This window comes from Engystomops pustulosus, chromosome 3 (genome assembly GCF_040894005.1).
Source record: "Engystomops pustulosus chromosome 3, aEngPut4.maternal, whole genome shotgun sequence".
Taxonomy (NCBI): Eukaryota; Metazoa; Chordata; class Amphibia; order Anura; family Leptodactylidae; genus Engystomops; species Engystomops pustulosus.
Window position 1 is genome coordinate 74,162,195 of NC_092413.1, and position 16,413 is coordinate 74,178,607.

A 16,413-nucleotide genomic window follows, 5' to 3' on the forward strand; every position below is an offset into this window, starting at 1 on the left:
GTATCGCCACATCCGAAAAAAGCCTGTTCTACCAAACTTCTGCGTGACTTAGAAGTGTTCCACGACCCTGGGCACGACCCAGGTCTGAGTTATTTGGGTAGAGATCTCTTGATTCAGACACCACTCATTCTGGTCAGTCTTTTTGCAAAAAACAAAAAAACAACAAGAGATATCTAGTGGTCCTTCCCCCCCTTAGATTGGCTGCAGATAGGGATAGAGTGTTCTTTTTCTGGGGTTCTTGTTCCCCCTGGATGCCAAAGATAGGCGACAGTAATGGTGTTGTCCGAGAGAATCTTTACATGTAGATTCTTTAGCAGATGAGACCCAAGAACAGCCCTTAGTGGTAATTTGAGGAAAACTGAATGGGTAGTGGCAAACATCCATGGAAATAAGAGTCCACTAGCTTTGCACCCCAGCCCTTTTGACTGGCGTCTGTCTGGACTATAGTTAAAGGCCAAGGGTCGAATGGGACCCCTCGTCAGGTGTGAATGATGGGTCCACCAGTCCAGGGATGTTTTGACCAACAGTAGTATGTGGATTCTGTCCAAGTGCTGAGGATTCTTGTCCCAGCCCTGGATGACTCAAGTGTGGTTATGTGACCACTACATGTAATGGATGCAGGCAGTTATCTGACCTAGGATTTCCATTGTGTCCCTTATAGAACAATCATGTAGTGTGTGAGGATTTCTCTGATAGAAGGACATCTGGATGATTGAATTTAAAGGGCATCTACCACCAGGATGAAGGACTATTCAAGAGTGAGGGGCTCCAAGCTCCATAGGTGTTAGAGGTGGAGCCCCCCATTTGCATACAGCCCTCCATCCTGGTGGTAGATGTCCTTTAAAGTACTGCTCAGGAATATGGTCTGTATACTGTTGAAAAGCCTTCTCCCAGTTTATGAACCAGTGCAGGTTCAGTAATGTCTGGATTGTAAAGTCTTTGTGACTAGCTCCTTGTATGTCCTTGCAAGTCTTCCAAATAGGGGGACCACCACATTTTTTTGTAATTGTCACTACTTCTAGAATTTTTTGAAAATCCAACCCTTGGGGTGGATGATATTCCAAATGATAGGGCTCTGTATTGAAAGCATTGTAATCGCCTCACCACATCACGAACTACAAGTTTTAGGAATTTGATCGGAAAGGTAGTTTGGGCCATATTACGCATCCTTTAATCCATCCAGGGGCATTCGCGTGCACGACAGACTTAAAAAGAACCCGTCAGGCAAAATAACCCTGAGAGTGTGAGTGTGTCCCTGGAGGCGGATCCCTCTCTGGTTGGGTGCTGTCGTGGTGAGAGGGGGAAACTTTTTTGGGTTCAAAAGGATACCAAAGAATTTATCTAGAATGATTTGGACTCTGTTAAGAATGTCACTTATGGCTTTTAGCAGGGGGTCCAAATACTCTGAGAAGTAGTATCTGTACTCAATTCTTGCAGCTGCTACAGAGGGTGGAGGGTCTGTGTACAGAGAATCTTTAAGGGAGGCATCTCCATCTGAAATTGGATTCTGAAAGAGATCAGTGTTTTCTGCGGTTGGTCAGATGGTCTAAATGAAGCCAGAGGTGGTGAAAGAAGATTGAACTTCTCTTTTAGAAAAAAGAAATTTACTTTCATGAATGAAGTTCAGTCATCAAGAATCCCAGGACAATTTTTTTATATTTTGGAGTGAGTTTTGTATAGCTCACATCGCTTTTAGAGAAGTTGATTCCCCCCCCCCCCCTTTTCTCTTGATACTTTTCTCTGTCCTGCCAAAGAGAGCAAGCTCTCATTATTACCAGAGGCAGCGGTCCTGCTGCTTGGTTGTTGCCCTCCTAAGGGCCCTCTCCATAATAATAATAATTTATATAGCGCACAGATTACGCAGTGCTGCACAAAGCATGTCAAATTGTTCACTGTCCCCATGGGGCTCAATGTAAAACAACCTACCAGTATGTTTTTGGAGTGTGGGAGGAAACCAGAGTACCCGGAAGAAACCCATGCAAACATGGAGAGAACATACAAACTCTTTGCAGATGTTGACCTGGGTGGGATTTGAACCCAGGACCCCAGTGCTGCAAGGCAGAAGCGCTACTCACCCAGCCGTGCCACCCTTAAACCTCCATGTCTCCTGGTGTACTGGCCTGTCCCCTTGTAACGCCTTCAGCCTTTGGACACGGCAAACCTTCTTGCCACAGCTCTCATTGATGTGCCATTGTAGATGAGCTGCACTACCTGAGCCATTTGTGTGGGTTTCACAGCTGTTGTAGGGGGGGGGGGGGTCATACAGGCAAGTTGAGGCGCCACACACACACCCACACAGCCTGTAGCAGCTTTTTCCCCACTTTTTGTGGGAGACTCCAAATTGATACCTCCATTGATAATTGTGATTGTTGTCAGCACATTCACCTTTGTACAGAACAAAGTTTTAAATTAGAATATTCCATTCAGATCTAGAATGTGAGCAGAGTATATAATTACCTCCTTTAGCACACCTAGTCACTTCAGTCCTCTCCTGCAGTGTAACAGCCTGTGTAGCCAAATCACAAAGGGACTCTGGTAACAACCACCACCAGAGCCCTTTGAGCTCATTACAAGTTTAAAGTGGATTTTTAGTAAGGAGGCCATGGATATCAAGTACAAAATTATTTGTCACAGTGCCTGGCTCCAAGTCATTGCCCCTGGTTTATCATGCTTTATTTTGATGGTAAATTTCCTTTAAGGGATTATAAATGCCTATAGTACTGAAAAACATCCTCTAATGGAGACACCAAAGTGTAGTTCAGAACCGCACAAGTAGTATTAAGAGATATTCAGAGTAGAATAAAATTTTATTTTGTCCAGCTAAACACTGAATTTCAGGAATGTTTCTGGCACAATATAATCAAAAACTGCATTAGAGCAATTTATATACAATGGCTTAAAGTGGCATCACTGAATTGAGACATTAAAATGAACATTGAAATACTGCAGACTAACAGAACTGGGAAATACCCATAGGTTAAGAATACAGGGCACATGGAATATTTACAAATGCTGGGCTTCTTCCAAATCAATAAAAGGTATCCAAAAAATAAGACACTAAAATACTTAAAAATCATTCAATTGTGGTCAAATTGAGAAAAACACAGGATTAGACATCCATAAAACCATTAAAACAAACCTGTCTAAAACATCAGCATTTTTCTATCATTTGGCAAATAAAATGTAGATTAGAGGGGCAGGAACATACTGAAGACAGTGGAACACCATATGTAACTAGAGTCCATCCTTTCTTGTAACGGTATGCCTAGCCAGATAGGAAGGCTTCTAAATTGCAAAACATACAAAAAGTTAAAATTGTAAAAGCAGCCGTTATGTAGTCTTTCTAAAGCCTTTTAGGATAGGGTATATATTTTCAAAAGCTTCATATATCTCTGCTCGAACTTTAGCACCTATGGAAAAAAATAAAAAAAAAAATGTGAAAAAGTGAAACTTAAAACTCTTGGACAAACCAGTTACACATTTAACCCCATCTCAAAGATGGATGTAATAGTACTGCACATTTAGCAGAGACTTGCAGCCAACAACCTGCTGTAAAATTGTGGGTGTTAGCCTCTTGCATGTTGTAATACTCCCCCCCCCCCCCCCCCAAAAAAAAAAAAAAAAAAAACCTACCATAAACCATTGCTAATCACCTTTACCTGTACTGCGTTGTCACTTACCAGTCAATACAACTTTTCCAGATACAAAAATCAAAAGAACAATTCTTGGCTTGATCATTCTGTAAATAAGTCCGGGAAATAATTCTGGCTCATAGCTAAGCAAAAAAAAAGAAGAAAAAAAACACATGTTTTACATAATTAACTATAAAATACTTTGTGATATGCCAAATCATCTTCTACTATTTGCATGGTGCAGAAGAAAAAGACTGAATTCAAAACCAGAACAGATATTGGTCTAGTTTTTATCATCAACCCATGAGAGTGGAGGAGAGTCACAGAATTCTGGAGTAATTTGAAAGTGAAATGCCATACACCAGAATTAAGGTTTTGGATCACATTTAGGCAGATTTTTACAGATTATTTTTTAAATCAATATTATGGTTACCAACTCTAGGTTTCAACCATTTCTAAACCCCCTTGTTGTAGGCTCCCATTAACTTTGTATGCCCCCTCTTCCAAACCCATATGTGCCCGATTTCAGTTGCCCTTTCCCCTTTCCACAACCCCACTTCATTTACAGCAGACACCCTGTATAGAGAAGGCACAGCTTCTGCGCTCCAAATCCTTATGGACAAAGTTGCTAATGCAGTTTCCCTTTAAGAAATGTATACACACCATATGCAGCCATGCGTTTTTAGCTTTCTTTAAGCTGTAAAAACCTTTTTACTCAAAGGTAAAAGGTCATGTATTTTGACAAGGGACACAAAAGCTTTTACATAACAAATGTGCAGATCCACCGAATTAGGGGAGAAAATTTAGAACATGTTACCTGCTGAACTGTTGATGTGTAAGCACCAGACCTTCTAATCTGATTGGGAACTTCACATCGCAGCTCCCCACCATATTCTGAATTTTAAAATCTAAAAACTTTGCTGGGAATCCCAATTTCTGTACAACTCTAGCATACTTTCTGGCTGCTAACCGAGACTGTTCTTCACTGAAAAATAAAGACAAAAGATGTAGATGCACTTCTTACAAGTGTATGCAAGCATGTATGGGTCTGGTTTCCAGGCCATGAACAAGGTATACAAACAGTTCTTGGAAACTTCGCCTCTATAGTCTCTCAATTACTTGTTTGTTGGGCTTTGAAGACAAGCTGCATATTACAAAGTCCAGTTTTTATTTGCATTTTTGTTCTTTAATTTTGTGTAACGGTGCCCGGTACATATAGGACATGACACATTTTACTACACATATGGAGGTAGATTTATCAATCTGTTTATGACAATACTCTAGTAATGTGCAAAAAAAAATATCTTGTGACATTAAGGGTTTAAGACTGACACTTCCATGACAAGAGGCCAAGTTTTCAAGAAATGGGCTGTGCATCAAACATGCAATACACCAGCAACAGACATTTCTAAGTACTTTGCTTGCCAAAGCAATATTCGGACAAATTAGCATTTTCATGCATATTGAGTGTGGCCCAGAGGTCCAGTAGATCCTCTGCCTGGTCTCACAGAGGATGGGAGGTAAAACTGGGCAAGAGGGCACAGCAGACTTTACATTCAAAAATAGACTAATGTTAGCCATGGTGTAAAGCTCTCATTAAATACAGTCTCTAACCTTCCCCTTCATACATTATAAAGAGATTACTACATCTACACTACTTTGATATATAATGCTGGAACAGCTCTACTTTCTCTCATCCTGTCACATTACCATCTAACTTTCGTGCAAGTGCAGGTTGAGTAAGGATCTAAGCTTTTAACAATTTACCAGTGAAAATTCCCTAATAAGGTATACAATTCTAATGTCTCATAAATCACTCGAGTTTGTAAGGTTAATATATATATATATATATATATATATATATATATATATATATATATATATCTATATCTCATTTCAACCAACTCAAATCACAACTCTGCATGATTTAATAGGATCAATTCCACCCCTCCATTCCTGAGTAATCAATGTTATTTGAATTTATACTGTTGGATGGACAAAAACAGGTTTGCTTAAGTCCAGGATAACCTTTCAGGATGAATTCACATGCAGTGATCACTCTTATCACATTCTTAAAAGTGCTGTGGACCAAACACTATGCCGGGGACTCAACTCCACGCATAACATTAATTTATGCACAGTACAGTGTTGGCTCTGCTGCATATAAGTGCAACACACACACACGTTCAGTCCCCAGCAGAGTACTCGGTCCATGCCATGGCACTTCACACACACTGATCATGGAATTATCGGAAAAAAAATGTACTCAGCCTCAGTTCAGAACCCTATACACATTTGGCTTTCTACTAAATTGTAATAGTTAGCCTCTTACGTCAGCACTATCTGATAATGCAGAGTAGTAAAATTCTGATTATTGTTCCACTGATTTGGCACAACCTGTGACCCCAACGGTTCCTGTGTAAAGTATATGAAGACATGGTAACAGTTGGGTTTAGGGAGGTCACTTAAAGGGAACCTACAGCCTTGATTCTACCCATAAAAGGTAGAACGGGTGATAGGTGGATGAATGGGACATGAGGACAGCCCTTTTTTGGGCTAATCCTCACGTCCCGGCTATCTTTTAGAAAACTTTAATGCAGGCATATGTAATTTTTTTTTTTATGCGGCTACTGGGGCGTAGAGTAGCCGGACATGAGGCTACAAGTCACGGCTACTCCGCCTACCATTTAATCTTCGGCGCGCAGCTCCTCGTAGCTGCACGCCCTAGACCATGGCGTTCTGCGCATGCGCAGAACGGAGGTCTTCACCTGCGCTGACGCGGCCAGAGATGCCGGGGTATTCGGACGTGGGCACGCAGCTACGAAGAGCTGCACGCCGAAGATTAAATGGTAGGCAGAGTAACGTGGCTACTGGGGCGTGGAGTAGCAGTGACTTGTAGACTCATGTCCGACTACTCCACGCCCCAGTAGCTGCATAAAATTTTTTTTTACATATGCCTGCATTAAAGTTTTCTAAAAGATAGCAAGGATGTGAGGATTAATCCCCCCCCCCCAAAAAAAGGCTATCCACCTACCACCCATTCTACCTTTATAGGTAGAATCAGGGTGGTAGGTGCCCTTTAAATGGATTATTTTAAAACCAACAAGTCACATCAGTAATTTTACATACACACCTCTTTGCTCCTGTGCAAACCATTTTACCAGAGCTAAATATAAGTGCCGTTGTACGTGGTTCTCTTATCCTCATGATTACAGCTGCAAAACGCTAGAAACAAAAACCAACAAGAAGTCAGGTTAGCATTTTTTCACCTCTCCAAGTAGACCTTCTGTCTCTGCCCTAATTTGTAATAGTCCTGGAATTAACTAGTTAAAAACTTTAGTAATATGTAACTGCAGAGGCTACTGGGGTGTGGTGTAGCCTTAGCTCCAAGTGCCCAGCAAGGCTAGTACACGCCCCAGTAGATTCAGCAATTTACATATTACTAAACTAAAGTTTTTAACAAGTTGGGTTCCAGGGTTTTTAAGTTACAGGTTATGGCATAAACAGGCAGGAGCAAGTCTACTTCTGATGGTAGGTTTCTTTAATAAACTATACTGACAGTTCTCTACTTGTGACTCCATGTTACCTTTGGATTATATTCAGCATTTCGTGCTCTAAGTGCAATCGTTTTTAAGTCCAATTTGCAGCCAAGATTTACTGTTGACACAATATTCCTAGAAAAAAAGACCAAGAAATAAAACATTATATAACAAATTTATTGTTGGGTTATCAGGGCATACAGGATGATTAGGATATTAATAAATGCATGGTGCAGAGCTGGAATTTCAAACATCAAGCACTTTACACAGAATCCATAGTCCTAACTAAGTGTACTGTATTGATAAGTGTACTTACTGCAATTGAGGAACAATCCCAGAATTTTCTGATGCAGGAGTGGCAGGGGTAATAGGAGTCATGGGGGTCATAGGAGAGGGGTATAGAGGTGTATTGCCTGGCAGAGGAGCTGTAGTTAGAGTCTGTGAGTGAAACAATTGAGGGGTTTGGCTGGACCCCTGAGTGCCTTGCTGGGATGTGGATTGCTGAGCCTGCTGCTGTTGCTGCCTTTGCTGTTCTTCAAGAATTGACAAACTGTTGGTTGTCTGTACGGGTTGTGGGGTCAAACCAGTTCCATAGGGCATCATAGGACTGAAAATGGGAATTCCAGGTGTCATTGCTCCCTGCAAAAAAAAACACTTTAGAGGTTTGTTTTTACCAAAAAGCACAGCTGTGTGTAAAATCCTCTTCCACCAATTTATGAAGTTATTGCTCAGCTTCAATGATCATACCATTAACACTACCCATAATTCCTGGTTTCCGCCAACATGTAGAAAGAATACATTTCAAACCAGGTTTTTGGAGTAAAATACTGTATGCACCACATATTGAGACACTTTTCCAATGCATACAAATAAGGGGCAAGGTTGTTGCAGGGAAAAATCTGTGCGCAAAAATATTATTATGGTGCAGAAAACTAGACTAAGGCCTTATGCACATGGCTGTCTGGAAAAGGGGGGGGGAGGGGGAATCTCCCCCATAGACTGAAATGGCGGCCCGGCAGGGAAAATATAGAGCATGCGCTGTATTTCCCCGTGTGTGCATCTTTTCTAAGGAGGGGTCCTCTCCAGTGCAAAGCGGTATGCCCATACGGCTATGTGAATGTACCGTAACAGAGGCAAAGTGCAATTTATACTGCACCAGATTAACCATCCAGCAGCAGACACAGCCAAAGACTGGTCTAATTAGCAGCACATTTATACATCTCCCTGATAGGGATGCATGTCTGATCTGACAGACAACATATGACAAAATAACGTGGGAAGAACTTGTTTAGATCCATTTCTAGCAGAAGGAGGCATTACATTTCAAAGGGAAGGCTGTGATTAAGCATAGGATAAAACATGCAAGGTCTGAACACAGAAATCTAGAGATCCTACGTATTTATATAACTGGGTCAGCCAATATGCATAGCTTGTTCATAGGGTGTTAACGGAAATCTAGCATCTCAAAACAAAGAATGATAAACCAGGGACACTTACTCATTAATTCAGACACTGATAGTGGTAATCTTATATTTCTTACCCATGGCCTCCTTCCTTTTAAAATCTGCTTTTAAAATTATGCTAAGGAGCTATAAGGGCTGTGGGGGCATTATCAGAGCCCTTCCATGCTGCAGATTGACAGTGTGTGTGATCATTCCAGGCAGAGAAACATGTGAATTTGATGCATGGAGGGATCCTGGTAACACTCCCAGAACCCTTCAGACTCATAAGTATAATTATAAAAGTTGATATTAGAAGGAAGTCAGTCATGTATAACAAATATGAGATTATCAGTCCTGGATCTATAAGCAAGAGTCCCTGGTTAAATATGTTTAAAGAGGGAGGCGATGTCAAGCCAGATGCATGAATTCACGCCTCCTGCATGATAGATACCTCCCTCTCCCCATGTTGGAAATGGAGGCGACGCCACATGCAAATACTTAGCAGCCCAAGCATGCATTGCATCCCCACGTTCCAAGCTGCTCTTTTTCAGATGATCCCGGTGTCTTAAAGCACCGCCGGGATCAAGATGTGGAGGACGATAGGCAGGTATATACTGTGCTTACCTGGGGGGATGCCAAACCCTGGAAGGGGGGCAAACTATTGTTCTGATCCATCTTTAAGTCACTTTTCTAAAGAGCACATTAATGGAACAAACGGCTTGTTTTCGTTTTTTTATTCAAGTTCAAAGGCTCTCCAGTTTCATTGACTCATCCCAAATTGTCACTCAATCTGCAACAATACAAAAGTAAAAATAAATGAAAAGCAGGAAACACAACCAGTAACCTAGAAGAGCAACTTGTCAGTCCAAGGGCATTACTCAATAAGGGTTGCTCAGATTGTTTAAGAAAGCTCTAGAGCAGTGATGGCGAACCTTTTAGAGACTGAGTGCCCAAAATGCAAACCATACCCTCTTATTTATTGCAAAGTGCCAACACAGCAATTCTAGCATTAAATTATGAAATCTTCTTGCTCAGTGCTATACCACAGCTTTCAAGGGTCCTGAGAACACCGATATCATTGACAGAAGGTGGGAAAATTCAGATTGCCATTGGAGCTTCCCTTGACAATCCAATGAACAGGAAGAATTGTGGGGCCAAGAGCAGGAGCTTAATGGCTCCAATGATAATCTGACCATATCCACACCTTCTCTTCCTGCAGACTCAGGTAGACCCAGATGCTTCATGTACTGGGCTACCTGGGCCTGCAGGAGGGTCCCTCAAGTCCTGTCTTGTGAATTCGGTGCTGGGGCAACTGCCTGAGTGCCCACTGAGAGGGCTCAGAGTGCCACCTCTGGCACCCGTGCCATAGGTTCGGCACCACTGCTCTAGAGTATCACAGGACCAGCTCCATGCACCAGAGGACATCACAGGAAGTGAAATCCTTGAAAATGAAAGTGACGCCCTGTGTCACCGCAAGCCATTCATCAAGAGCAGGTTCTGTGACCCTCGTGGAAATCCCCGTTTGAAGATTAGGGGTAAAAAATAAAAAAAATAAAAATTCTTCAAATGGCATAACTAAACTAAAAGTACAAAGAATAATGCTAGTATTTGCAATTTATTTAGGAAAAATGCTTCACTGTTGCTTTATAAGTTGCCCATGTGTTTTAAACACCTTCATAATCTCTGAACGTTTATCAAGTGATTCAGCATTCCTGCTACTTACTTTAGTGCTGTCTGCAAACTATTTGTTTACATGTCTGTGCACTGATGAGTAAAAGGGGCATGCAACAGAAGAGTAATGACTCAAATCCCCCCTCCCCTGTATCGTCATGACGCCATGAGCACAGACAGAATGAGTGGGAAACAGAGGGCAGCATGCAGAGAACAGGGAATTGATAAAGCTCTCAAAGGGGGCAAAGACATAGGTACATATAGGTGGAGAGATATGTCTAAAGGAACAGAATTATTGAAAAGTGGCCAACCCCTAAATTAAATATCAGCTAAGCCAAATGTGAGTGGCTACCCCTGTCTATGCTAGCCTGGGCCAGAACCAGTGAAGGAAAGCATAGGCGAATCAAGGGAAGTATCCTGCAATGGATCCATCACATTAAAGCGAACCCACCACAGTCCGCTAACAGACTCTTCTGTAATCTATAAACTCCCTGAAGGTGTTTTTAGCATATTTCTAGGTTTCAGCATGCATGAAAAATAAGCTTATTCTTTTGCAGTCAGTCAAGCAAGCCCACCTCCTGCAGTCAGTCTGCTCTACCCACTCCATGCATCCAAATTCCCAGCCTTGGCTACTTCTTGCATCATTCTCCAGCCATCTTGGGATCTAGGAGCCAGGGCTGGGAATTCAGATGCATGGAGTGGGCAGAGCAGCCTGACTGCATCAGTTATAATAGATGACATTTCATTCATTCTGCAACATACATACATATACTAAAAACTCCTCCAGGGCAAATAAATATTACTGAAACAGGTAAGTAATTTAGTACACAAAAAAAAAAAAAAATAAAAGACATGAACCTCCCCTGGTCCAGTTCTGCCAATATTAGACAATTTTAGAGGCAACAAGTGGAGGATGAATGCAAATGGATGGGCTCTCGTGGTGACATACTTCATGGGGTGCTAAAGAAGGATAAGGAGAATATTTGGGAGCAATGCACTCCTTGACATTCCTTTGGATGGGAGTCACATCAACTTGAAGTTGTCACCTCTCTTCCTAGTCTGACACTTTATATAAATTAGACCAATTATGGGCTCAGAAGAGTCACGTAATACAAGCATATAATTCTATATGGCTCTTCTACTTCATACACAGCTACCTAGTAGTATAGGAATTGATCAGTACAAGGCTGAAGCTGGGGGGGGGGAGGGGGGGGTCCAGTCCAGACACATGAATGGAAGGTGCCCCACATGTGCTGCACACCTGCTGAGGCCGGTGTATACAGGAGCAGACACGTGTGCAGCCAGGCACTACCTCGTTACACGCGGATACTGAGCTATATTCCAGGAAAGCTGCCCCTTAAGCCGAGCACGCCACAACATCAGCAGACAGGGCGAGAGTGTCAGCACGGAACTGAAGCCATATACAGGTAGGGTCGGACGCGAGCACAACCGTGTACACCGGAGGTTTTACCTCACCGAAGCCAGGCCAATCCCGGTTACCTGAGAAACGCGAACAGCCTACACTCACTGCTCGCCGCGCTTCCCTCACGCCATTCCGCCGGCGCCACAGCTACTGGGCATGCGTACACTGACTTACAGGATCCCAGCTCATCCAATCCGCATCGTCCCCCACAACCCGCACTACGTCATTTCCGTTCAGTTGCCAACCACGGAAGTAGATAGGCAGCTTTGTATATAAGATATAGGTAGGCGTGGCTTTGAAATGCAAACCAATTGGGGAATGTGAGGTTTCAAACGTCGCACGGAGTTTTTGGAGCTAGTTGCTAAAGGCACATTCACAAGTTGGGTCGCGTTTTTTGATGCGTTTTTGACGAATTCCAAAGCCTTCAGCCTTAATCACATGGTGCGATAACATTGCATTTTCATTAAGGGTGCTGTCACACGTCGCGTTTACTGCATGCGTTTAAAAACGCATTGCTACAGCTGAAGGGATATTTCCCTAATTAAACAGCTGTTAACGCTTGCGTTTACAAAACGCATGCGTTAACGCATGCGTTAACATCGCGGTTAACGCATGCGGTTGTTAACGCATTGTTAACGCAAGCGTTAACATCGCGGTTAACGCATGCGTTTTGTAAACGCAAGCGTTAACAGCTGTTTAATTAGGGAAATATCCCTTCAGCTGTAGCAATGCGTTTTTAAACGCGTGCAGTAAACGCGACGTGTGACCGCACCCTAAGGATGAAGCCTTTTGAATGCGTTAAAAACCGCATCAATAAACGCAACGCATCTTGTGAATGCGCCCTCAGACTGCGCTCACTCGTGACATTTATGTCACATTTTGAAACACAATACAACAGTTGAGATGGGAATTGCCTAATTAAATTGCCGTTAACATTCGCATTTAGTAAATGCTATGTTAACACAGACATTAATATAACAGCGGTTTTGTCAACATATTTACGTAATGTTAACTTGCCTATAGTGTATTGCATTAACATTGAGTTTTGTAAACACAAATGTCATAGCAGTAATGTAATAAGGCAAATCTCCTCAGCTGTTGTATGATGTTTCAAAACGCAATGTAAATGCCACGTCCGTTTGTCTTCCGTTTTGAAGCTAACTGATTGAGACCAGTTCCGTTTGGAGTTTCTGTTTATTTGAACTGACTGCAATTTAACAGGGGGCGGGCCTTGGCCCGATCACATATTTGTTTCCCAGGAAACGCATATGTGATTGGCCCAAGGCCCTATGGGCACTTTCACATGATGCGTTGCATCACATTTTTTAATGTGTTTTTGACGCAATCCAAAGACTTCAGCCTTGAATACATGCTTAACCCCTTAACGCTCTGCGCCGTAGCTCTATGGCGCAGAGGTGCAGGGAATGTATGAAGAGGGCTCACGGGCTGAGTCCTCTTCATACAAGGGTGGGGGTTGTTGCCTATTGCAGCAAACCGATCACGGCTATTAACCTTCCCGTTGTCGCCGGCGGCATTCAAAAGACGGCGACGCGTGGGCGCTCTATCTTTATTCTGATCGTTCCTCCCCCGAACGTCATCGGAGGGTGGTGATCGGTTGCCATGGTAGCCTCGGGTCTTCGTTTGACCCGAGGCTACATGGCTTCTGCAGATTCGTTACAATGAGCCAGTGGCTCATTGTAATGAATGTCCTGCAAAAATGCCATATATTGCAATACAGAAGTATTGCAGTATATGGCAGGAGCGATCTGACCATCTAGGGTTAATGTACCCTAGATTAGTGGTGGCGAACCTATGGCACGGGTGCCTGAGGTGGCACTCAGAGCCATCTCTGTGGGCACACAGGCCTTCAACCAAACACAGAGTTTGCCTGACAGGACTTCCGCTTCTTTCAGTCCAAGACAACCCATGTTGTGCCAAGCTCAGCGCCATTTTGAAGTCCTTGGTTGCCAGAACTACAGGAGGAGCAAAAAGGTGTTGATGGAGATGGATTATTGTTGGAGCTCCTGCTGTGGGTCCCCTGATTCTACAATCCAAATTTGAAGCTACAATCCAAATTTCTCCATCTTTCTATTGTATTGGTGAACTCAGGACACCAATACGATTGAAACCTGTGATACAGCAGGGATCAATAAGTTACTGCTAAAATTGTCATGTTGGCTAGTAGCAACATATAAGTGGGTTTTGGTTGTAGCTTGGCACTCTGTCTCAAAAAGGTTCGCCATCACTGCCCTAGATGGTCTAAGAAATAGTGAAAAAAAAGTGAAAATAAAATAAAATATTACAAATTCAAAAACCCCCCTTTCCCTAGAAATGATATAAAACATAATAAACAGTAAAAATCACAGACACTTTAGGTATTGCCGCGTCCCAAAATGCCAGATCTATCAAAATATAAAAACTGTTACGGCCAGCGGTGACCTCCGAGACGGGAAATGGCGCCCAAATGTCCGAAATGCGACTTTTACACCTTTTTAATCACATAAAAATGGAATAAAAAGTGATCAAAATGTCACACAGACCTTAAAATGGCAGCAATGAAAATGTCGGCTCATTTTGCAAAAAATGACACCTCACACAGCTCCATACCCCAAAGTATGAAAAAGTTAGCTTCAGAAGATGGCCAAAAAAAATGTTTTTCTTTTTTGTACACATTCATTTAATTTTTGAAAATGTATTAAAACTCAATAAAACCTGTATAAATTTGGTATCACCGCAAAGCTGTGGTGTTATTTGGAGCGCACAGTCAAAGTCGTAAAAACTAAGCCCACAAGATCGTTTTTCAATTTTTCCACATTTGGAATTTTTTTCCAGCTTCGCAGTACACGACATTAAAACAAATAACACTACGGGAAAGTAAAATTTGTTACGCACAAAATAAGCCCTCACACAGGTCTGTACACGTAAAAATGAAAAAGTTATGGATTTTTAAAGATGGAGAGTGAGAAATGAGCGAAAAAAACCTGTGTCCTTAAGGGGTTAAAGAGGACCTGTCACCTGTAAAAAACTAAAGTAAGCAGCTCCTAGTGCTACAAAAGATGCATTATTGAAAAAACCTCCGATAGCGGTAACAGACACTGCCGCGATGTTCCCCAGAAACGCTGGACCGCGCTGTAAGCAGTCCGGCATATTCATGAGGGCACTGCCTCTTCCCCGGACTGCCCTGCCCACTCCATAGGTGGAGTGCTCCATAGGTGGAGTGCTTTATGCGGCCCTAATCCTGCCCCCTCATGAATACGGCAGACCGCAAATTTCACATTTTAATCGATTAAAACGAGACAGCCTCGGATCATCGGAAGAACCGAGGCTGTCAAGGCAACGGATCGCGGCACCCCGATGACATCAGGACGAGCAAGGCTCTCCAACAAAATGGCGTCTTTTTTTAGCTGCCAGCAGCTTTGCCGGCCGTGCTGTGTGCACCCGCGATAGGTGCTAGCAGTTGCGATATGCAGCAAAGACCGGCTATGGAGAGGGCTCAGCCCGTGAGCCCTCCCATGCACCTGCAGCCGACCTGTGAAATGCTATTGCGTCACGAGTCGTCAAAGGGCCAAATCAAAATGGAGGTGAAATTTAGAATGGTCAAATTTTTTTCCCGAGTACAGAGACCCCTAATAAACATGTTATCTTTATTCTATGGGTCAATATGATTACGGGGATACCAGACTTTAATATTTTTTCTTACGTTTTACTAAATTTGCCAAATAAAACCCCAAATCTGTCATTTTTGCATCGCCATCTTTCGAGTGGCATAACATTTTTACTTTTTTGACTATGGAGCTGGTTGATGGCTTGTTTTTTGCAGGACAAGTTGTACTTTGCAACAGTAAATATGTTTTTTAATTACTTTTTATTGCATTTTTTGTGGGATTAAATAGGTAAAAATTCTAATTCTTGTCGGGTTTTTAATTTTTTTTTTACGGCATTCATCATGCAGGTTCAATAATTATTTACTTTTATTCCATGGGTTTGTAACGGATGCGGCGATACTGATACTGGTCCACAGATGTGGAGTTTGTGTTATAATTAGATTAATTGTGTTATAATTTAGACTTTTTTGGGCATTATATGTCTCTTTATATGTTAAGGGGCTTATGGGCATTTTTATTGATTTATTATTTTATTTTTTATTAAATAACTTTTTTTTTTTTTACTTTTTTTTTCCACCATGGGACATGAACAAGCAATCATCTGATCATTAAATAATCTGCAAACTGATGTATTGCAAGGTATTAGCTGTGTCAGCCTATTCATAGGCTGACACTGTGCCTTTAAAATGACGTCACAGACTTAGGTTTAAGTAAGTTTTAAAAAAATGTAAATCTTTTGTACAAAAAAAAAAAACATTTGCCATTTTGCCAAATTTTGAGGCCAAATACTTTTTCACACTTTGGTGCACAAATGTTTTGCTGTACGTACTGGAGTTTTAATTTACAGTATATACTTGGGTATACAGCCCCCTGTAGTATATAGCCTGCCAGCCCCCTGTAGTGTATAGCCTGCCAGCCCCCTGCAGTGTATAGCCTGCCAGCCCCCTGTAGTATATAGCCAGCCAGCCCCCTGTAGTATATAGCTTGCCAGCCCCCTAGTATATATCCTGCAACCCCTGCCCCTAATATAATGCCTGTAGGAAATGCCTGTACTCACCTTCTGACGCCCCCCGGCAGGTCCTCTTCTGCTCCGGCATCGGC

At 42.3% G+C, this 16,413-nt stretch overlaps 1 protein-coding gene across 2 annotated transcripts; it reads right to left on the bottom strand.

Annotated features, from left to right (window-relative positions):
* Positions 1–2,788: 2,788 nt before the first annotated feature.
* Positions 2,789–11,966, bottom strand: TBP (TATA-box binding protein). 2 transcript variants are annotated; one of them, XM_072141098.1, is made up of 8 exons: positions 11,882–11,966; positions 9,238–9,403; positions 7,488–7,810; positions 7,219–7,306; positions 6,766–6,857; positions 4,450–4,617; positions 3,681–3,775; positions 2,789–3,410 (listed from the first exon to the last, which is right to left on the bottom strand). In XM_072141098.1, exons 2-8 carry the CDS (start codon positions 9,286–9,288, stop codon positions 3,331–3,333), a joined length of 897 nt encoding a protein of 298 aa, XP_071997199.1. In that variant the 5' UTR covers positions 9,289–9,403; positions 11,882–11,966; the 3' UTR covers positions 2,789–3,330. The 2 variants fall into 2 exon arrangements, with proteins under 2 accessions (XP_071997199.1, XP_071997198.1); XM_072141097.1 differs by having other exon boundaries at positions 11,785–11,942.
* Between the last annotated feature and the right edge of the window lie 4,447 nt (positions 11,967–16,413).